At 51.2% G+C, this 22,291-nt stretch overlaps 4 protein-coding genes across 13 annotated transcripts in view; 1 reads left to right on the top strand and 3 right to left on the bottom strand.

Annotated features, from left to right (window-relative positions):
* Positions 1–259: 259 nt before the first annotated feature.
* LOC122385183 (KICSTOR complex protein ITFG2-like) lies at positions 260–5,794 on the bottom strand. 3 transcript variants are annotated; one of them, XM_043373274.1, is made up of 8 exons: positions 5,557–5,794; positions 4,476–5,231; positions 3,950–4,132; positions 2,869–3,003; positions 2,248–2,363; positions 1,710–1,874; positions 1,339–1,453; positions 260–878 (listed from the first exon to the last, which is right to left on the bottom strand). In XM_043373274.1, exons 2-8 carry the CDS (start codon positions 4,629–4,631, stop codon positions 480–482), a joined length of 1,269 nt encoding a protein of 422 aa, XP_043229209.1. In that variant the 5' UTR covers positions 4,632–5,231; positions 5,557–5,794; the 3' UTR covers positions 260–479. The 3 variants fall into 3 exon arrangements, with proteins under 3 accessions (XP_043229209.1, XP_043229210.1, XP_043229208.1); XM_043373275.1 differs by having other exon boundaries at positions 3,950–4,126; positions 5,557–5,765; XM_043373273.1 differs by lacking the exon at positions 5,557–5,794 and adding an exon at positions 5,456–5,531.
* On the bottom strand, positions 4,815–5,216 carry LOC122385208 (mitochondrial inner membrane protease subunit 2-like). Its single transcript, XM_043373330.1, has one exon. It carries the CDS (start codon positions 5,214–5,216, stop codon positions 4,815–4,817), a length of 402 nt encoding a protein of 133 aa, XP_043229265.1.
* Positions 5,795–6,702: 908 nt separating the features above from the next.
* Positions 6,703–10,190, bottom strand: LOC122385182 (eukaryotic translation initiation factor 3 subunit D-like). Of its 4 annotated transcripts, none has more exons than XM_043373272.1 (3): positions 10,145–10,190; positions 7,884–8,897; positions 6,703–7,578 (listed from the first exon to the last, which is right to left on the bottom strand). In XM_043373272.1, the coding sequence occupies exons 2-3, from the start codon at positions 8,865–8,867 to the stop codon at positions 6,928–6,930; spliced, it is 1,635 nt and encodes a 544-aa protein (XP_043229207.1). In that variant the 5' UTR covers positions 8,868–8,897; positions 10,145–10,190; the 3' UTR covers positions 6,703–6,927. The 4 variants fall into 4 exon arrangements, with proteins under 4 accessions (XP_043229207.1, XP_043229206.1, XP_043229204.1 ...); XM_043373271.1 differs by having other exon boundaries at positions 9,955–10,166; XM_043373269.1 differs by having other exon boundaries at positions 10,081–10,166.
* Positions 10,191–13,695: 3,505 nt separating this feature from the next.
* The window catches only part of LOC122385181 (serine/threonine-protein kinase tricornered-like), a 70,483-nt gene continuing 61,887 nt past the window's right edge, over positions 13,696–22,291 (top strand). The window contains exons 1-2 of one of the 5 annotated variants that reach the window (XM_043373267.1): positions 13,696–13,848; positions 15,441–15,548. Coding sequence is in view for 1 of the 5 variants with exons in the window: in XM_043373263.1 (XP_043229198.1) it covers positions 16,721–16,838 (118 nt within the window). In the remaining 4 variants the exon portion in view is untranslated. Of the gene's footprint in view, positions 13,921–14,026; positions 14,046–14,098; positions 14,211–15,440; positions 15,549–16,689; positions 16,839–22,291 lie in introns of those variants that run through there. The other 4 variants (XM_043373266.1, XM_043373268.1, XM_043373265.1 and 1 more) reach the window with 4 other exon arrangements.

The raw sequence follows: 22,291 nt of genomic DNA, 5'->3' as shown, positions 1-22,291 counted from the left end.
ACAGAGACTATCGCGCAGGTCTTGGCCTGTGAAAATTTTTCGGGTCACAAGTTCCGTAGTTTTGTTGATGTATGAGCGTCAAGATGAGGAACAGAGAACGATCACGCGCTTTTGACAAGTGAAAACGCAGTTATCCATGTGGCGCCCCGTTTGCAGTGTGAAACACTGAAACGTGAAACTTCCGAGCATGCAGGAATGCATTAGTGTGCGCACTTTCGCTCGTGTTTGGCAGAAAGAACAAACAAATAAAAGTAGCATCAGCATATACGTACGTGTATTGCACAGCTTGGATAAATCACGTTCACTCACACAAAGTACACTTCCAACATCTCAATCGGATCCTACGTTTCATGCCGCGTCCCTGGTACATACATCCGGCAAGGTATCAAACTGGCATCAATCATTTGCAGCCAAGCACACTCCGGGCCGCTGCTCACAGTATACAAACGCCCCCAGACCTCGGGGCGCGTGCGACGTCACTAGGGCGTCTCGGCCGGCTGGAAGCGCGGCACGCCGTCGGTCTCATCCCCGGGGTCCTCGAGGTGTTCCGTGGTCTCCTTCCCCTGCCCGCCGTCCCCCGCCTTCTCCCTCTCTGCCTGTTTGGCCTGCACGGCCGGGAAGCCGTACAGCAGCCAGCGGTAGAAGGCCTGCTTCTGGGACTGGGTCAGCACGGCGTCGCCCGGCCAGGGGTGCTCGCGCTCCATCATGTCCGTCAGCGTCTCGGTCACCATCACCGGCAGCCGCACGCTGTGGAACAGCACCACCTTGCCGACGGCCGCGTACGCCATGCAGGGCGCGTTGGCGCCGCCCGAGCCGTACCGACCGGCCGCGAACGCCGTCACCGGCTCCTCGAACAGGAACTGCACCGCCTGCTTCTCCTAGAGGCGGAGGGAAGAAAAGGTGAGTGAGCAGCATAATCCACGGCGAACGCCGTCACCGGCTCCTCGAACAGAAACTGCACCGCCTGCTTCTCCTGAGAGGAGGGGCCGGAGGGCAGTGAGCTGCAGGAGAGGCGAGAAGCAATTTCATACAAATGTGCGACCAGCGAGTACAGTAATTGACGATCGCGAAATGCACGAAGATAAAGGCCGATTCCTAAATCCATTTTACGCCAGAAATGTATCTCGCCTCTACACCACGTATGTATGTTCAATGTTGTATGTTGTACCAGTATATGTAGAGGTCTACTGATAAACAGAAGTTAATCGAACAGTCACCGACCCCGAAGCACTACCTCCAAACCTGACATCCCCCACCCCTCTCGGGTTCGACTGAGCCCCGGCCTTCGCCCGCTCACAGCTGAGACTACCGGACCGCCCGGTTCGGTAACACACGTACCTGGTTGATGATGAACGTGTGGCCGTCCCAGGATGTGACGATCAGCTCGTCGTTGCCGTCGGACGTCACGTCCAGCTTGGTCAGACAAAACAGCTGGTGGTGCAGTGGCATCGACCTGGCGGAACGGGCCGGTCAGAATCACTTAGGGTTGAGTGGTGACATCGGGGTTCCTTTCATAGTTTTCAGCCACTTCTCAACAGCGAAATTTTTGACAATAACATAATTTTTCACTTATTTTATGTCGGGTGTATGCAGATGTAGCAATGGTTAGAACACATACCAAGTACCAACTGCATAAATCAACAGAGAGGAGACAATCTCCTGTGGTGTACGACAGCTGCGCAGCGCACCGTCACCAACATCTCTCTCACCAGCAGAGCTCGTTGTCTTTGACGTAGAAGAGGCTGCCGTCCAGTGTGATCATGGCGTAGGTGTTGGAGGCAGCCTCCCTCAGGCCGCCCAGCACCTCGCAGGAGACGTTGTGACGCGCCTTCACAGCCCGGCTGACGTCGTCAATCTCCACACTGTGACATTCACTGTGGGGAGGAGATGGCGTCACCATACTGCACACTGCAGATATACACTGTGGGTAAGTGACGTGATCAATCTCCACACTTCGACCTTCACTGCGAAAGGTGACGTAATCAATTCCATACACTGACATTCCCTGTGGGAGACAGTGACGTCATCAATCTCCACACTGTCACATTCCCTGCGGGAGAGTGACACAATTAGCACAGCCGCTACATCCAGTGCAGAAGGGTGACGTGTACACGAACTGTGTCCGATTTCATTGAAGTAAACTCAACAACAGCAATGACGGTCCCATGGGTCGACAGTGGCAGTACTTCAACTAACAAAGCAACAAGTCGACCTCGCCCCAGTCTCCACCGCGTCCCGAGTGCCTACCGCCCGTCCTCGTTCGTGGAGGAGCGGTACCGCAGGCGGACCACGGCCGCTCCCGGCTGGGAGACGAGCACCGACGGCCACCCGTCCTCCTCCACATTCAGCGAGATGTTACCGATCTGAGGGGAGCATTGGGGGAACGTTACCGATCTGACGGGAGAACGGGGAGATGTTACGGGGGAAAAGGGCATCGTTACCGGACGGATGGAAACGGGGGAAATGATGTTACCGTCTACCGATTTGACAGTATACAGGGGAAACATTATGAGATAACGACACCAAGGTAGGAGGAGACTGAGAAGAACTACAATGCATATAAAACAATATATGAATGAATGACCGTGCAAATCAAATAAAAGTTCGAGTATTGGAATAAGATGGCGAGGTCAGTATCTGAAAACTGATTTTGGCTCAAGAAGTCGTTCAACATTCGTCATAAAGCAAATATTTTCAATCCAGTGCTTAGTGTGACGTAGAGCCGCTGCCTTCGCATATATCGGCAGAAACACCTATCGCATCGTCTGCCTCAGCACAGCACTGGCCCTGACCGGTGCACGGCCCAGTATCTGCCCGCATACCACTGCGCTGGGATTATCCCCGCGGGTAACTGCACCGATCACCCACCTGCTGCATGAGCTCGCACTTGCTGATGGCTCGGAGGGCGTCCTCCTGCCAGCGGTAGACGCGCACCACGCGGTCCGTGAGGGCCACGACCAGCTCCACCCGGCCGTCCCGGTCCACGTCCGACAGCACCGCCGTCTGGCGGATACAGGACGAAACTAATGTTAGGGAAGCGCCGGTAGATGTCGGGCAGGCCCTAACACGTACCCAAGCCGAAATGGTAACATAAGTCGGTCCATTTATAAGATAAACAGTAAGTGGTGAGGTGAGCACACACAGAAATACGGTTACATTGTGCTGCATCAAAGGATGACACACCCGGTCTCATGCAACTGTCCCTGTTGGCCTCCAGCAATGAGCACAACGTAAATAAACGAGAAAACGACATTGCATGAAAAAAAAAAAATCGAAAATACAGAGTAGCTAACACCTCCGTTCCGTCGTTTCCATCCTCAGGATACTGAAATCCTTCTCATCCACGCCGCAAACCCCACTCCGGGCTGGACAATGGACAGGCACCTTTCTCTCATGCGGGCTGCTCCCTTGGAGCGGCACCGCTGCTCCGAGGGAGCGCAACCCGTAGCCGGGTGCAGAGTGCTTGGGGGGCTGGTCGGCCTGTCCATTCGGACGGACTCAGCCCCGGCGACTCTCTAGGGTGTCTGCCCAGACCAATGTCTCCCCCTAATTCCAATCAACCTCAACAAAACAAACAAGCAAACAAAACAAACAGACAAAGTAGCTAACATCAGCTACACTTAATGGCACAGGTCGCTGACTAGATATGAGAAATAATGTTACATTAAATTATGATTTATGTGTAACGAAACGTGCGGGTTGTATCGTGGTGGCTGCTGTGGTCACACCCCGCTCTATAGCCTGGAGCCGCCGCTGAGCCGGCGCCGGTATCGTATGCAGTCTGGGCTGTGGCCGCCCGGGCCACCGCCGCCCCGCTCGCTGAATACAGTTCTCGGCTGGTACGGGTGGCGTCTGCACCCTGGGGTTCATCAAGCCATAAGCAAGCACACAAACACGAGTCATGACCAATCTCGCCCATCCCGGCTACCATTGACGTCCCCGTGCGCACCTTCACGTTGGCGGGGATCCTCTGGTCGCGGCGCTGTCGGATTCCCGTTTCGTCCACCTCAAACATGTGGATCCAACCGTTCCCGCTGATCGCGGCCAGAGTGTTACGTTCGGGGCTGACGAGCGGTCCGCAGCAGACGGCCGACACGAGGCCAAGGTCCGAGACGTGGCACAGCGGCTGCGTCTAATGGGACAGGGGGGGGGTCACAACAGACGGCCGACACGAGGCCCAGGTCTGAGACATGGCACAGAGCCTGTCGTGAAGCGTCAGGTCAGGACGAACGACGTAAGGGACGATGAACGAAGCAAGTACGATTAGTACATGCAAACACGACGATTCTTTTAACATGATTGTGGTATACAGACAACATGTGATCTCTTGGTTCAGAGTCAACGCACTGTAAAGGCCTGAGCAATACGAGATGCAACACATGCGTGACAGCGTAACCACGCATTGATCAGAAGGAAATGACTGATAAAATTCGAGTGACTCAGTAACGTGACTCCGATCGGCTCGGCCGCCTCACCTGGAGTCCTTTGAAGATGTAGAGCTCGCCGGTCTCGGTGCCGACCACCAGCTCGTTCTCGCCGTCGTTATCGACGTCGGCCAGCGTCAGCGCCGACGGCGACACGCCGCCGTGCACCTCCAGGTCCACGTGGCCGACGAACGACACCGTCCGCATTGTGGGGCGTGCGCTCACAGAGTTACACTCACAAACAGGCCGGTACTCAGCGAATGGCCACGTGATAGATCACAAACACAAGTCTTTGTCAGTTTTTGATCAGCAGCTCCGCTAATAACAGCCGGTGTCGGCAGGCTCCGCAGCTGACCAGCCGGTATCGGTCGCCCAGCCGGTGTCGGCGGCTCAGCGGCTGGCCGGGGTCCAGTTGAGCGGCCGCCGGTCCTCGGGCAGCTCGGGCTCCAGGCGGCGCCACCGGCTCGGCGGCCAGACCACGTGCGAGGCACGCGCCGTCACCAGGCCCACGGCCACCGGGCCGAGCAGGTTCGAGTCGAGCGAGTGGCCGCGGTTGTCGCCCTCCAGCCAGCAGTGGCCGTCCGGCACGCGCACCACCGTCTGTCGGTAGCCAAGTGTGCGCACCAGGTCCCCCTCCAGCCCCACCACACGCTTGATCAGCTTCTGGTCAGGCTCCTTGGGCGAGCTGAGTGAGACGATGGCGCCTGGAGCCAGCTGGAAGTTACGAATCGACCAACGATTCAGGAAGACGTAGTCGCCAAAGTCGCCATTGGGATTCAGAGCGGGCTGCATAGAAGAACCCTCAACCTGTCAAAATATGTGCAGTTAATTCAATTTTCTGCTCACGACTCAAGATTTGATGCATTACATATTACCTAATTTTTCATTACAGTTGAAAGAAAATAGATGTGAATATGATTTATGGTTAAATGAAACCTGCAAAAGTGAATCTAACTATGGGTGCTAAAAATCTTAAATTAATTGATTTGCTTCTTATAGCTGTTGAGGCAAAATGATACTAATACAAGCACCTGTTGATCAAGAAAAAGTCGCTGGCAAAAAGCTTAAGTTAGCCCCTTGGACCAGCAAGCCTAAAAAAATATATGTACTTTTCCTTCAGCAACAAACTAACCTTGGCCACATATCCGAAGACGTCAACAAAGGTTATCCCAACGGGGATGCTAAGGGCTACAGTTCGAAAAAGAGACCCAAGACGTGGCATTTGAGATCTCCAATTTTTCGATGCGATTAATAGAAACCTTTGGCCCTAAATACCACAGTGTATCTAAATACAAATAGAAACAACATACAACTACAAAAACACATACTTGAAAAACACCACAAAACAATTTAGCAGCACAGCCTAGGACATTCATCTCAAGTCCGTCATTTTTGTAGTGAGCTATTGCTACCAAATCGTAGGAAAAAGTAGTGAAAATTTCACCGAACTCAAAGGTTTCTCTTTGCTCGAGTCCAAAATTCCCGTGTTTTATGAAGCACTGATTCATTGAAATAATCTGATTCATGCATGAAATGCATGCAGAAAAGAGTTCGGAATATATCTTTATACCTTCTACATGAGAGTGCACCATAGCTTACACCAATCTTTACTTGCAACGTATCTAGCGTAAGAAAGGTGCACCATGCGTATTGCAATATTCCGTATAATACTGAATGGTCGTTCATGGTGGCCTGAGAGAAATTGTCTACATTTTTAGGTCAGATATTACATGTTACACGTCTACTGTAATGCCATATATAGGCTCTACTGTATTACGTGGAATGAATGGAACACCTAGCCACCAATCTCGGCAATGGCGCCTCTTCAAAGTTGTATCTTCTCACATTGGTACACAAGGCTAGCCGAGATTTTTAGCCCCTATCTCGCTAAAACAGCCCACGTGCAACCCACGACTTGATACGCTCCACATTTTTTGCCTACTGTTCTATTTTGCTGCGGAAAAGCGGAACACCAAATTGCGCCCGATCGCAGCCAGACTCCGATGTCTCAGCTCAAAGATGCATGACTGCATGAGTTATGGGCGACCTAACCCAGGGATTTCAGCTTGCTTGTTAGCAGAAAGGTTGAGCGGTAACATCCTTATCTAAATGTCTCCTGCGTCCCCTGTCAGCTTTGAGCTCATGACGGCAAGAGCTCAAAATAACTCGACTAAAGCAATCGCTAAGTGCGTGCGTCTTTCCAACCGTGCCAGACCACCCACAAGTGTGAACAGTGAACCGTCGGGTGTTGGAAGACGTCTGTTGACAAACCATCGTATCCAGTCCATATATAGGTATGTATTAGCAGTTCGACGTGACAAAACAATACGCCACCAGCTACTGCGTCGATAAAAGACAGCGGCCGAGCCGCCGCACCCCATCGCCACAGTGAGTGCTCAGTCGACACGGGAGTCCCGCGCCCGAACACCGCCCACAGGATAGCCAAAACCAGGCGCGCGCGTCTCGCCGCCGCTGCAGCAGCACGTGTCCGCGGGCGGCGCGACTAATCTTCGTCCTCGTCGCCGCCCTCGTCACTGTCATCCTCGTCGTCATCGGTCTCGAACGTGTCGTCGGGAATGTCGTACAGGATGATCATCTGCTTGTTGGGGTCCTTCATGATGAGGTACTTGCCGGCGTCGCGGCCGCGGATGATGTCCACGATGCAGCGCAGGATACCCCACGCGTTGTCCATCGACAGGTTGATTTGCGACGCGAACTCGCTCGGCTTGAACTGCATCACGTTGAGGATCACGTGCTTGCTCGAGTCCCGGGGCGCCACGCGCGACACGAAGCCGAACTTGATGATGTCTGATCCGGCGAGCAGCGACTGCACGGTCCACTTGGCCATCTTGCAGTTGTTGTTTTTGAGCTCGTTGGCGAGCACGGCGGCGCGCTGCGTGTCCAGCTTCTGACGCCAGTCGACGTTGTTGGCGTGCTTGGGGTCCCACTCGTTGAGCGCGCGGATGGTCATGAACTGGTCGGTGCCGAGTACGGCGGCGTCGTGCTCGGTGCGCACCACCAGCTGCACGTCGTCGCCCAGAGAGAACTGCCGGTACCGGTAGGCCACGGAGGCCACCGACTCTGGGTCGTCGTCCTCCTCGATGAACGGGTTCGGGTTCTCGAACTCGTAGCGCTTGTAGTCGTTCAGCAGCACCTGCACAGCGAGAACAGAGTAGGTGGACGTTAATAAGGAACACACACTTCAATACAAAATACGGGACGAAAAATAACAACAACGAACGATAAAACTAAAAAAGTAAAATTAAGGTGTTCACACATAAATGTCGACATGTAAGCCAAGCTGTCATGAATGACACTTATGATACTTATGCTCTGAATGATGCTTTTATCAGCAGTGCTCTACAAATCTCTGTACGGGCATGACTTATAATCCAACGCTAGCCTTAGTGCCGATCAAGCTGTCCAGTTAGTTCTTATAACGGCCAATGGCAGCCTCACCTGTTCGGGGAAGTTGTGGTTGATGAAGGTGGCCTCCATGGCCAGGTTGCGCGGCGAGTTGATGGATGGGCCCTCGTCGCTGGGCGGGTCGCGCGCCGTCTCCGACACCGTCACCAGGTCAAACTCGCTCTCGTCGCGCTTGTCGAAGAAGATGAGGTTGCCGATCTTCTGGACGACGATGTCCCAGGAGTAGTTGCTGCGCGTGCAGCACATGAGCGTGGCCAGAATCTCGTCGGTGGCGAACACGTTGCCGCCCGACTTGGCCAGTTTGCGGATCTCCGGGTCGTCGGTAGTGGTGACCTTGTGGTGGATGCGGTCGATGCGCTCCAGCCGCTCCGGCTTCTTCACGTTGATGCGGTCGACGGCCTTGTTGTAGTACTTGACGGCGCCGCACTTGAGCAGGTCCTTGGGCTCGCCGACGCTGGGCAGCGCCAGCTTCTGCAGCCGCGGGAAGTCCATCTCCTCGATGACCACCCAGTCGGGCCGCACCGTCACCGACGCGTCGCGGTTCTTCATCTGGAAGCGGTTGTAGTCGAAGCGCTGCCGGTTGCCGAACTGTTTCTGCAGCCGGCGCACCTGGCGCTGCCGGTTGGCGTCGCGCGTCTTCTCGCCCTTGGTCATGACGCGCGTGTCAGCCTGATTGCCGCGCTGCTGGTTCTGCATCTGCCGCTGACGGAAGTTGCGCTGGTAGCGGCCGCGGAACATGGGCTTCGGCACCTTGGGCTGCACCACCAGCTTGAAGCTGTCCTCGTCCTCCTCGTGCATGTAGGCGTACTGGCTGCCGCCGCCAAATTGCGAGTTGTACTTGTTGCCGTAACGGCGGTCCTGGAAGGCGCCCTCGCGCGCTGATAGCTCCGCCACCTTACCGATCCGATCGCCCTTCGAGAACGGCTGGTACGGCATATCAGAGAACTTGTCCACCGTGCCGGCTGGGCCCCAGCCCGTCTCGTTAATCTGAACTCTGGGCGGCACAAACTTGGCCATTGCGGGGCTGCTGTGTGGCACCAGATCAGGCTGAAAGATAAATTTAGCCATCAAAATGGGATTTGTCTTTGTATATTGACCTGACAGCAATCAAAGCACCATATTTGCACAGCAGTCTGTAATCAAGACCACAAAGAGACAAGTTTATCATGGGTGGATTCCCCTATCATGTTATCAAAGATGAGAAACATGAAATTCCTTTCTAAGTTAAGGCAAGAACATACATGGGTCAAAGACGTGTGCTTTACAACTTTCAAGTTTAATAACAGGATGCCTTAAAAGCAGTTTCATTGAACCATGCCATACCCGATGGTAATCCCAACTACTGCAGCCCAGGGGAGGCATTTTTCGCCTGCATTGCTTCTCTTACTAAAAATGTCTGAGCATGAGTGCTCTAGAGGTCACAGGCATGGCATATGGATATCTTTTGTCTACATATATAATGCAGCCAGTTTTGATACTATGAAGCCCTAAATGAATGTTCAGAGGGAAAATTGAAGCCAAATTCAAGATGAGAAGCTGCAAATACATAAAAAGACCTAGTATGTGTCATGATCATTTACAGGTCATTTGGGGTCAGATGAGGATGGACAATGCTGAAGACAGGGTGCCTGGGGTGATTTGCTCAAGGCTCTTGATATTCACTCGCACAAACCACGTGACAACCAGCGTGTAGAAGGGGTAGAGAGGGGGAGAACTTCTTAATAGCAACGTGACCAAATGTGCCCTCCAGCACCGTTTTCCCAAACGTCCATGAGGACAAGGTCAACATCAAAGTTGCCCTTTTCCCTAGAAAATGTTTGTCATTTGATGCATCTTGACATGGTAAATGGGACCCTGACATGTTGGTACCACACTATCTTCACCTGTGACTGTTTACATGGAAATGTTATGCCCACTTTTGACAGCCCGTTTACCAACCATATGGAACCCGCTGAAATCAATGGGCAAGTGGGAAAGATATAGTCAGTGAAATCTAAGAATGATGAAAACATACTTAAATTAAAGGATTTGAGCTACATCATAAGTTATTTACGTAAACACAGCAAACCTATGCATATGATATCAATATGGCTTTGGAAATTACTTTAAGCGAAAATCGAAGTGACCGGTTCATCCGGTTCACTTCAAGGCGACACACATCAACGCACATCGGTACTCAGCCAAAACGTGGAGATAACAGAAATTGAAATTAATTTTCATGAAAGCTTACCGAACTAATTCTGGAAAACCTCCAATAAATCAAATAAGTTAAAAAACTAATAAAAGTCTCTCACGCGGCGGGGGGGCTCTGGTATTAACTGGATAATTCGCCAGCTGACGCCGTATGGTGGCGCTAGTGGAGCAGCACCATATGACGTCAGCAGAAAACACCGTGAGCAGCTATGAAATGGGAGCGAGCACCACGGAAATATCGAAAGGTGATGGACATGTACTGACGTTGGTCATTCAAGTACCACCAACACCATACAAAAACCATATAATATCATCAAGACTGATTGTGGAATCGATTGCTTTGGGTATTTAAAACACATAAAAAATATTTGTAACCCAATTCTGAAACAGTATAAGGATATTCTTCTTTCTTACTTTTACCTTGTGGAGTACTTTTACTTGCTTTCTAGTGTGCCCATCACTATCTTGAAATCTGGATTGCAGCGCTGTAGGAAAACTTTTTTTTCATTTGTCATTTCTTCCTATTTTGAGCAGTGATAATTTATTTGGTTTTATACATTAAATAATGAAGACGGCTCCTAACTTTTTAGGGATCTGCATTGGCCCAGAGAGCAAAATCAGATATTTTCTAGAAACTTGAGGCCACTATTTTCTTATATGCTAGATAATATACTAATATTGACATGTAAAGAATGATACGGGTGTATAATTCTGCAGAAATATAAATTCAAAGTTTTTAAATTTTTCAAGAACCTTTTTAAAATCTTCCATAATGACTTCTTTCAATACAAGGTGGAAGCAATTTCAGTTAACAATAAAGCAGCACAAGGCAGTACCTTGAGCTGCGATGATCCATAACCAATCGGCACCTGCAATTTGATTGATCTTCGAGATGTAACCTGCCTCTGTTCCCTGACTTTCCCTTTTCGTTGTACCGGGTGAAGTGAATATTCTGTGAATATTCTTCTGACAGTCAGTTTTTAGTCCTACATTATGTTGTCAATCAGATTTAATTGGTTCAAAAACCGTCGTAGTCCGTCTCATTCGCAGTCTACATCTCCACATGCGCACCCATACATGCTCAAAATTTTCACTACGTATGTACTATGTACCCTGCAGCGTATCCTGATGAAAAATGTTTTGTTGAAATCAGAGACACTTCCCAAGGTAGGCCATAGTCCATGGCCATATATTTAAGTCAAAACAGATAAAACAGGTAAACACAATTCCAATCATCAAGTCAACCAGCATCGACAATCTGCACATAAGTTCTAAACCTATTGCAAGACTACTTTGTATTCAAACTTTGTATTGCAGAAGGGTGGAAGCTGCATGGAATTATGCGACAATTTCAGCGTGCATCCACGCTCGAAAGAGCAGGGTTAATTGTAACAATGTCAATACCATAACAATAACGTAATTGTAGGTGTTGTGATTCGGTTGTCTCTTGTCTGTGCTGGCCATTGCGCGGGTGTCCAGCGGCGGAACTCGGCTTCGCCGCCGTGGCGCGCTGGCAGTTGCTTCTTCTTCTTCTTCTTCTGCATCCCACCGCCAACCCGCTCAGGGGGGCGGCGGCGCAGGCGGGTCGAGCGGCGGCTCGGTCCGCCCAACATCCTCGATGAAGGTGACGACCTTCGTCGCCGGGCCGCCGAGGACGTCGACCAGGCGAGGGTCGACACCCCAGCGGCGGCGGCGGGCCGCCTCATAGGCCGGACAATCGGTCAGTAGGTGCGCCGCGCTGTCGGGCTCCCCGCACGCGGGGCATTCGTCGTCGACTTCCGGGCCAATCTTGTGGAGCGTATCACGGGTCAGCGGTGATGTGCCGGTCCTCAGCTGGGACAGCGTCACCGACCCCCAGCGCGCCAGGGAGTCGTGACCAGGCGTGGGGTCCGGGTGCGGGTGGGCAGCGGTTGCCCTCTGTCGCGACAGCTCCCGGACATGGCGCATGACGGCGGCCCGCGCACTCGACAGGTCGATCGGTGCGCTGTCTTGGTCGCCCGCCGTGGCCTCGCCAGCCAGGCGGTCGGCGGTTTCGTTGCCGTCCAGCCCGGCATAGCCTGGCACCCACTGGAGCACCGTCTCGGTGCCGTTCTCGGCGAGGGTGCTCAGCACTCAGCAGCCTCCACACCTCGGCGGCCAGGGCCATGGTCTAGTTAGCTGGGCCGCGGCCGAGTAGTTGGAGCCCAGACCTTGAGTCGGTGAGGTGAGGAGGCGGACCGACTTGGTCGATGCCAACTCCCCGTCCTCCAGGCCGGCCACAGCCGCGAACGCCTCGCGCATGGCGGTCAGTTCTGCTCTTAGGCTGGAGCAGACCGCCCCTGCAGGAGCGCGCACGGTCTCTTCTCTGTTGAGGTGGTGGAACTGGATCAGCGCCTGCGCCGCCCTGTTCCGTCCGCCGCGAGCCGAGCCGTCCGACCAGATAGTGACGTCCGGGTGCGGGAGCTCTGCAATGGCTCGCAGGGCAGCTTCCCTGCAGACTGCAGGCGGGTCCGACCGGCGGGTGGCCATGGGCAGGTCCACCCTGAAGGTGATGCCGCCGCGGTGGCCCAGCCATGGCGGGTCGCAGCTGTAGAATGCTGAACCTGTAACACAATAGAATTGCAATTGTAACAAAGACCTGCATGGTCAGCACACATCTGCAGTGACTGTCATCCCAAGTTGGTATGAATTGGCACAAAGTTGGGTCATGGTAGCAGACGTAGCACAAGCTGTTGTGATATGCCATACCGTAGGACTAGGTCGTAGGTTGTAAATTTTAGGTTTAAGGCTGTAGGTTGTAGGTCAGGTTAGGTAAGGTTTGGTTAGAAAGACCCATTCTCGTGCATCGGGCAGCTTGTGCTACATCTACCTTACCAATACCCAATTTGAATTCCCAAAATTGATGGCAAACAGGCTTTTTGTATAACAAGTGTGGTTAATTGTTCTAATCCCCGCTGCAATGTGAGGGTAACTGCTTTTCTACAATCACAATATTTGAATTCATATAGGTAGGTGTTTACATGTTCAGAAAATGATACAAAATATGACACAATTATAGCTGCAACTGGATAGTGGATACCAACCTCAACTAAAAGTTTATGAAGCCTTACAACCTAACAAATGACTTAATTGCCAAAATAAATCCCTTAGTACAATAGCTTGACCCTAAAATAACAGAAATTTTGCATGCAGACCCTGAAATGGAGGGTTTATGAAAAGTAACAAAAATAAACATTCACTAATATTGATATCAACATGTTGTTATAAATTTCATATGCAGCATAAGCGCCAATACTGCCTTCATTTACAATGTTGCTACTGTTTTCCACTCACAAACGCTGCCGTCCGTGGACAGCAGCAGCAGCAGTGAAACGTCACCCGTGGTGTGACATCATCACCCATGACGTAATGGAAATCCAGTTGTTACCAAGGCCCCGGCGGGGCACGAGGAAATAAACGCCACATTTGTCGACAAGGTATAGAGCTGTAATAGAGTTCAAGGTGGTCCATTATTTTTTGTTTTCTATCTTCAGATTTTGCGCAAAACCATGCATTCAAAATCTTTGAGTAGGTGAAAAAATATTTTGCTTCATATTTTTAGCATGGAAACATCTAAAAAGCAGTACTGTCGGGAACTGAGCTGCTTATTTTTGATGTAGCTGCTCATTATGCTGTTTGTTACCAGCTGTGAACAGGTTTATCTGTCTCAGTTGCGCCAAATGTGCTGTATATTCGTTTCGCAATGCAAATAGCAAATAGCCATTGGAATGCGGAACCTTTGTTGACCGCAGTTGACCTGAGATTGACCCGAGCGGCCGTTGCCTTGGTAAATGACAGATATTGAGTGATTTTCACAATAAAATAGTGATCCCGCAGATTTGGACATTTTATTTTTGATGTGAGTTTCCTTTTTTTTTTAACAGCTAGGTACGTTGATGTGTCAGTGTGGATTGTCATTGTGGATGGCAGAGCATCTGATCCTCCAATGGGAAACCCAGGCTTAGTCATTTTACTTCAGACTGGGTATCAATCTATTTTGTGTCTAGGCAAGGTAAAAGTACCTAAATGAATGAACAGCTTGTGGGCTGTGATGTGGTGACAAGTCTGCATGCTATTTTCTCATTTCAGTTTGATTATGACTCAATTTCAGGGATGGGTGGAAGATTGTGCCGAACTGGAGGCGCCCAGGTGCAGCAAATTTAACTCTTCCAACACCTTAACAGTGGCCTTGACCTCTATTCTTTGTTGCGGCTCCAAAGCTAAGCCATCGTGTAATTGGGAGATTTTGGGCATGCCCAGTTTAGTGGACTTCCACTGCCATATAAATTACTAAGTTAAAGTAGTTTTCCTGTGCTAGGAGAGATCAAAATTACAGAGCAACATCACATTCAGATCAAACATTAATTGTGATTTCAAACCTTTCAAATAAGAAGTGTGATATTTTCATAAGTGCCGTGAAAATTGCTAATCTTATTCTTGTGCTATGTTCGTAATTTTTCAACAATAGGAATTTTTATGTTTTTTTTCCTGAAAGGACATAACCAGACCCATGATCCAGATCTAGGGCTCTTTTGTGGGCCATAACAGAAAATCTTACTCACATCTTGCATCCTGTATCAATATGTTGTAACTTGTAGGCTTTGCTGCATATGGCCATTGGCACTGATGGCCAAGTTGATATCTCTGTACTTATTAAACAGATAACATTGCAGTTGCATTTGTTGTGATCCTGTATCTTTGCAAGCATACATGGTCTATATTACCAGCTTTCTGAAGGATTGCTGGTCTGGTGACCATTGAACCAATGACCAGTGAATTTAATAGCCAATGAATATGTTTCCTTTTAATGCCTCAGATCAATCATAGTTGGCATGTCAACTAAACATTGCCTTATTAGCTTTTTGTGTCCTCACCTGTTCTTAGAATGCTCATATGCTCTCTAAATGAGCAATTAAATCAATAAGCAACTGGCTGTGCTGACTGCTGAGTGATGCTACTTTTAGTGTGTGTCTTTCAGTGAGTTGCTTTTCATCATCCAGTGCTTTGTGTTGACAGTACAAGATAATAGCACACATTAACTTTATTCTTACTCTGGCTTTTATATGTTATATTGTAGTGGGTAGGTGCTTCATATGAACTTAACCAAAGATATTATTGGCTTGCTTGCATAGTTGGTATGTGTTCCATGCCTCCTATGCTATTTCCATAATCCCTGTATCTTTTTTTTGCTAAAATGTGCCTAGTGTAGATATAATTAGTCATAGGTATTAAACCTGTTATTTATGAACTCATACAGCATAGTGGCCTGGGTCAACCCATGTGGTGTGGTAATTGGTATTTATTTTTGAAGAAGGCACACTAAGAAACACATGCTCCTGAAATAATATAATTTGAACATGCCTGTGTGTTTGTTTACAGATAGCACCCCTGCCTGGTGGTGAACCACTCTATATTGTGGTAGCCCTGCTACTCCAGAAGGGGCCAAACTGAATCCCACAACCAGCCAGGACGAGCTTCCCGGCCTAGGTAAGTCATATGTCAAACTTTGCACCCTTTACCATGCCCTTTCAACCTTTGGAAGTAGTGGCTGTTGCTTGTTCAATGCCTTACACCGATAAGCGATAAGGTACTTCATTCGTCAGTTATGACTGTAATGGTTTTCACCCCTTAGGTTAAGCACATTTTGCCATCAATCGGCCGCATAGCACTGTCGATGGAAATCGTGTAACATTTATTCATCATTCGCGTCGTATTTTAATAAAAAAGTTTTCGATTGTTCAATTTAGCAGCTGACGCTCCCCGATCGCGCTGGGTGCCCCGAATACGGCCAGTGGCCACCCTGGGCCCTGCCACAGCCAGCCGCGGCGGCTCGCGCCCGTCTGGATGCGGGATAAGACGCTCCCAAGGCCGGGACGCGGCCGCCACCCGCGGTAAAAGTTTCCTCTCCCCAGCGGCAGGAAAGCACGAACGCGCCGGTTGCATGGCAACGGTACCGTTGTGTGTCATGCGGCCGGCTCACGCCCCGACGTTCGCGGAAGCGAATTATTCGCGGCAGTACATGCCGTGAGCGAATTTGGCTTATCGAATAAGACGTGGTCCATTGGGCCCGGCGAGGCCAGCCTGTCGGCCCGTCGTTGGGGGACACTTGCCGACTTGATCGATATGACTGGCACATTTGGATCGAGTTACGAGGCCGACCGGCCGCTCGCTGCGTCGAAGGGGATGGTAAGGGTAAGGGGGGGGGGGGAGGAGTCCCTAGTAACGTGCGGACAACCAGATGTATTATCCTTATCAATTGCTTTGATCGAGGGCTCAAAATATGCCATCAGCTACATGGAACTACTATGTGTGATGTTTTCCCACTGACTCGGCCCTGGTGTTTTAGCCCAGTTCCGTGGCAGCAGACTGGCGGCTGCCATCCCGTCCGCACCTGTTTCGGCGGTATCACCTGTAGGTGACCCGGTGGCCGTCGTCGTCTGACCCGACCGGGCACACCTGGCCGGGCCGCCGGCAGCGGTAGCAGCGGGCGGTGCTCCGCCCAGGTGGGCCGCCGAGGGAATGCGACTGCCGTCCGGAGGCGGTGGACGCTATCGCCGGCCGGCCGGTATCGGCGGCAGATTGCCGGTATCAGGCGGGCGGGCCGCGCGGCCGGGGCGGGGCGCCGCCAGTGGCCGGCCGGCCGCGCCCCGCGCCGCGCCATGGAGCTGCTCGGCTCGCTGCGCCGCCGGCGCCGCCTGCCCGAGTCGCCCTCCTGGTGGCGCTCGTGCAGCACGTTCTTCACGCGGGAGCCGCTCGACGCCGACCAGCTGGAGGAAGGTAGGCGCGCGCCTCGTGCGCGGCCTGCGCTGTGCCGCAGACGCTGCTGCCGCTCCGCTGCTGGGTGGGTCGTCCAGGGTGTTCAGTCGGCAGGGTGACCGGTGCCGGGTCGGCCTGCTGCTGGTGGGGTGTCCGTGCTGACAGCGGAGGCTGAGCGGGGGTCGTCTGCGTCCAGTCCTTTGTGTCGGTTCGTCTATATCTGTCCGCCTCGGGCTGCTTGAGTCGCGTGTCTGGTCGTCCGCCTCTGACCGGCTTCTGTGCTGTGTCTGTCGGGTCCTGCGGTTGGCGTTCGACCCCTGCCGTCGGCCGGGGCTCGCTTCTGTCGACCCTCGCCGGCAGCCGGCGCTCGCGGCTGTTCCACCAGGCGGCGCTGGACGGCTGTCCATGATCCGGAGAGGCTCGGAGAGGGCGCCACTGGGGCTGGACCGCCGCCGCTGCCACAGGGGGCTCGCTGTTGCCAGGCAGAGCGCTGCGTGTGTGTATATGTTACAGGGAGTATGAGAAATCAGTTAGTTTGCAAACTACCTAGGGAGTTTGCAAACTCCATGAACGATCAGGTAGTTTGCAAACTCCCTAGGTAGTTTGCAAAGTACCTGGTCGAACAGGTAGTTTGTAAACTCCCTAGGTAGTTTGCAAAGTCCCTAGTTAGTTTGCAAACTCCCTAGGGTTGTTGCAAACTACCTAGGTAAAATGCGAAAACGACGAAACAACAGCCATATATGATTACATACCTATGTAGATAAGACGCGATGAATTGGTTCAGAGCTCAGAATGAAACTTGGCAGCAATGGTGCATAACGAGACGATGTGATTGACGCTCTTTCGCAGCTTACTATTTATTTTTGTCTTGCTCGCAAATATCACCTTACAGATTAATGTCTATGCCTTTTTTCCTGTAGTCGACAACATGTTACGTTGCCATCCACCTCCTTTCCTTGGACGTCAGCGGCCTCTCCTCCACCGGTCTGGCGTCCATCAGAAAGCGGATGACGTCGCCATGTTCGGCGTCTTCCACGACTCGAGTTATTGCCGCTCAACGCTTCCTCCCACTCCCGGAACCTCTGATCGAACAGTTCGCGAGACATCCCCACAGAACCACAGAACAGAAATTGCGATCATTATGCTGCCTCTTCACACTCCGCTCAGCACTGATGACCCGCCTGCACTGAGCACCGTCCACCAGCCGTGACCCGACAGGCGACAGCGCCTTTCATCCGTATCCCGCAGGCACACACTGACCTGACCTGTCAAGCTCAGGGCAGTCGACTGCTGGCTATCAGGATCGGGTGGAAGCGGGGCGTTGGGTTGACTTAAGATGACATCCTGATTTCTAGCCCGCGCCCCGTAGGGGGGGGGGGGCGGGGCCGAAACGGCCCCCTGTCCTTTTCCGTCAATGTCCTCCTAAACGGCTGTGCTATCGCCACCAAACTTTCAGGACTTCTCCGGGCATCAATCTACACATTGTGACCAAAATTTTCCAGAGGCTATGATAGGTTGGCCACAAATGACATCAGAATGACGTAATGTTCTGCCATTTTCGACCGAAAAAAGAGCTTCGCGAGAAGAGCTGTCAGACCTACAGCTTTGAAGATACAGAAAAATGATCAGGTCATAAAAGGTGTGAAATCGACAGGGTTACAAAATTGCTATCTCGGATTTTTTATTTTTCATTCTTGACCCCCAAAAATGAAAAATGAAATTTGATATATTACCCAAAAAATCAAAAAAGTTGTTCGAGTTTCAAAAAAGGTAAATATATGATTGTAACTACCGTCTTCTATCTAGTATCTACATACCAAATTTCAGATGGATATCTCTTTTTTTGGGCCAAGTTTTAGCGAAAAAAACTGTTAATGACGTAAAATTGTCAAGCTCAATTTTTGGCTACTTTGCTATCTGAGGTCACTGATACCAGGTCAGGTCACAGGTCAGGTCACTGGGAGTCACAATATGAAAGTGTCGTGTGATACCTGTTTTATGGTCCATTTTACGTGATAAATGCGATTATGTGGGTCAGGCAGCCTTTGGGGCCAGCTTAGGTTACGTTCTGGTGAAGGTCAGGTCAAGGTCAGGTCAAATTAGATCAAATTTCAAAGTTACTATTTTTGCATAAAATGGGCATTGATTCGATGCAGCTCGTCACGGTGAGTCTAATGGTGGTCTTTGTTTTGCCCTACGTTGTCTAGAATGGCCAAAATTGAGTTTGAAAATTTAACGTCATCATTTTTGAACAGTTTTTCGCTATAACTTGGCCACAAAAAGAGATATCCATCTGAAATATGGTATGGAGATAGAAGACGGTAGTTACTATCATATATTTACCGTTTTTTGAAATAAAAAAATCTTTTTTTTTTGATTTTTTTGGGTAATATATCAAATTTCATTTTTCATTTTTGGGGGTCAAGAATAAAAAAATAAAAAATCCGAGATAGCAATTTTGTAACCCTGTCGATTTCACACCTATTATGACCTGATCATTTTTTCTGTATCTTCAAAGCTGTAGGTCTGACAGCTCTTCTCGCGAAGCTCTTTTTTCGGTCGAAAATGGCAGAACATTACGTCATTCTGATGTCATTTGTGGCCAACCTATCATAGCCTATGGAAAATTTTGGTCACAATGTGTAGATTAATGCCCGGAGAAGTCCTGAAAGTTTGGTGGCGATAGCACAGCCGTTTAGGAGGATATTGACGGAAAAGGACAGGGGGCCGTTTCGGCCCCGCCCTCCCCCCCCCCTACGGGGCGCGGGCTAGAAATCAGGATGTGATCTCAAGTCAACCCAACGCCCCGCTTCCACCCGATCCTGTTAGCCAGCAGTCGACTGCCCTGAGCTTGACAGGTCAGGTCAGAGTGTGCCTGCGGGATACGGATGAAAGGCGCTGTCGCCTGTCGGGTCACGGCTGGTGGACGGTGCTCAGTGCAGGCGGGTCATCAGTGCTGAGCGGAGTGTGAAGAGGCAGCATAGTGATCGCAATTTCTGTTCTGTGGTTCTGTGGGGATGTCTCGCGAACTGTTCGATCAGAGGTTCCGGGAGTGGGAGGAAGCGTTGAGCGGCAATAACTCGAGTCGTGGAAGACGCCGAACATGGCGACGTCATCCGCTTTCTGATGGACGCCAGACCGGTGGAGGAGAGGCCGCTGACGTCCAAGGAAAGGAGGTGGATGGCAACGTAACATGTTGTCGACTACAGGAAAAAAGGCATAGACATTAATCTGTAAGGTGATATTTGCGAGCAAGACAAAAATAAATAGTAAGCTGCGAAAGAGCGTCAATCACATCGTCTCGTTATGCACCATTGCTGCCAAGTTTCATTTTGAGCTCTGAACCAATTCATCGCGTCTTATCTACATATGTAATCATATATGGCTGTTGTTTCGTCGTTTTCGCATTTTACCTAGGTAGTTTGCAACAACCCTAGGGAGTTTGTAAAGACTTTGCAAACTACCTAGGGAGTTTGCAAACTACCTGTTCGACCAGGTACTTTGCAAACTACCTAGGGAGTTTGCAAACTACCTGATCGTTCAGGGAGTTTGCAAACTCCCTAGGTAGTTTGCAAACTAACTGATTTCTCATACTCCCTGTAACATATATATCCGTGTATGGTTCGGGCGGCGTGACTGGCGAGGTCGCTCGTCTAATGGCCTACTTATGGGGAACCTCGCGTGCCACCCGTTCCCGTCACTGAATGAGGACTGAAGCTAAGGACGGCTGCGTTATGATTATATTCCAGCCCATACGGCTATCAGTTTACTGAGAATCAGTACAGAATCTGCAATTTACCAGTCCTGCCGTATTGATAAACGTTGATGTGGCGGTTAGTGGTGACATATTATCTGGAGATATGTGGTTTTGATCTCCTCTGTGGCACGCAGCGTTTGTATGCCTTTGTACGCGCCAAGCCTCGGTGCACAGCTCAGGTGCCATTTCTTGTGACCGTCGCCCGCGCTATCGGCCCGGCGAGCCTTGGTCGTTTGTCGCCTCAAGCCGCGCCGATAGTGTTCACAAAGCTCCCGGCTCAGGCTGTGTTGGCAGTAGCGTAGCGTGGCGCTATGGCTGGGGCAGCGTCGTGTCCTCCTGTTTATCGGCTCCTCTGCTACACTAGCCAGTGGCGGATAGAAGGTGGGAAGGTGCTGGGGAGCTGGTCCGGTGATCATGGATAGCTCCCAGGCAGGCTCACTATACCCGGGCGCTGATCGCTGACCGCTGATCGCTGACCGCTGACCGCCGAGTGGACCCGACGCCACGCCGCCCCGGTCGGGTCAGCTCTGTTTACAGTGGAGCTGCCTCGCGTTTGAAACCGTCCCGTTCCCGGTACCGAGTGGCGGGCCGGTTGGCCGCCAGCCCTCCGATCGTTTGAACATGACTGATAGGAGGGCTGACTGACGCGATATCAGGGGCACCGGCGGCGCTAACATCGCGATAATCGCCACGAGCGCCCTGAGAAACACTGATCAGTTACCTCAATCTGGGTGATATTGTATCTGCTTATGTGAAGCATTGAGTAGTTGATGAGACAAAGTACATCGATCATCGGAATGTGAAAAGAACTCGCTCTTCACAAAGGAGTATTAATACGTGTGCTACATCGTTTTCATGCCTAACCATATCGCCACGACATGGATTTGTAAGCCGTTGATCGACACGATGAGAGCATGTTTTCGTCGAAGCTGGTCGAGCCCGTGCCTTCCTGGTGTTGCCGTATCGCTGCTGCCGCGGACATCGGCGCGTTGCGTCACGTTTCAGGAAGCCGGAGCTGACATGCATTCTGTGACGCCTTTCTGGCCCGTCATACCGGAGAGGAAGTGTGGCACCGTTCATCTGTCACGGTGACCGTCCAGACTGGAGTGGCGGACGGTATACCGTCTCGGAGAGCAGCCGCCGCCTCTGAGCCGGGTTATGAATATTAACTCAGCTGGTGGAGCGGTCGGGCGGTGCGGAATCCTAACTGTATGTGGTGTTTGCGCCCCGGACAGCCTTTGTCGCTAATCAGCTAATCCTGCTTTGCCATTATCTGGGAGGCTACAGGCAAGGACGGGGCGGGACTGGCTACAAGGTCCTAAACCGGCGCATCCAAACTAAGCCCCAATCATCATCAATTTTGTGGTGAAGGCATCGTATAGGCGACTGTACGGCGGCAAAATGAACCGTTCTGTCAGCGCGACCCAGAAAACAGGGCCCAGAAGGCGACTGAAATTCATCGCTGGAAGCCGGCGTTAAAAATTCAGGACCTGACAGGTCAAGGTACCTACCGTTGTTCGGTAGAAAACCGGCGATGACTGATGGTAGAGAAGCGTTAGACGATGATCATTGGAGGGTGATGTCACGCCGGGGGATGTCGCGGAACCTTGAAGAGGTGTCGCGGAACGCCATCCTGGCCGGGAAGTCCAAAGTAGCACGATATCACCTCAGCGAGAGGCCGTGACTTGCCATGGATAAGTTTGATTTCGCCTGAGAG

The sequence above is a fragment of the Amphibalanus amphitrite genome, unplaced genomic scaffold (assembly GCF_019059575.1).
Source record: "Amphibalanus amphitrite isolate SeventyFive unplaced genomic scaffold, NRLGWU_Aamphi_draft 000211F_arrow, whole genome shotgun sequence".
Lineage (NCBI taxonomy): Eukaryota > Metazoa > Arthropoda > Thecostraca > Balanomorpha > Balanidae > Amphibalanus > Amphibalanus amphitrite.
The sequence above is the reverse complement of the archived record's forward strand: the minus strand, read 5'-3'. Positions and strand labels throughout refer to the sequence as shown.

Bases quoted from the DNA above. Each gene is read 5' to 3' on its own strand.
- LOC122385208 (XM_043373330.1), bottom strand. From the start codon at position 5,216: ATGCAGCCCGCTCTGAATCCCAATGGCGACTTTGGCGACTACGTCTTC.
- LOC122385182 (XM_043373271.1), bottom strand. From the start codon at position 10,020: ATGTGCGTTGATGTGTGTCGCCTTGAAGTGAACCGGATGAACCGGTCA. The intron at 8,898-9,954 runs GTAATTTCCAAA...TTTATCTTTCAG, and splicing joins CACTTCGATTTTCGCTTAAA to CCTGATCTGGTGCCACACAG. The intron at 7,579-7,883 runs GTGAGGCTGCCA...CTCGCTGTGCAG, and splicing joins ACCACAACTTCCCCGAACAG to GTGCTGCTGAACGACTACAA.
- LOC122385183 (XM_043373274.1), bottom strand. From the start codon at position 4,631: ATGCGGACGGTGTCGTTCGTCGGCCACGTGGACCTGGAGGTGCACGGC. The intron at 3,004-3,949 runs GTGCGCACGGGG...TGTATCCGCCAG, and splicing joins GGATCCCCGCCAACGTGAAG to ACGGCGGTGCTGTCGGACGT. The intron at 1,875-2,247 runs GTAGGCACTCGG...TCCTCCCCACAG, and splicing joins TCCACGAACGAGGACGGGCG to TGAATGTCACAGTGTGGAGA.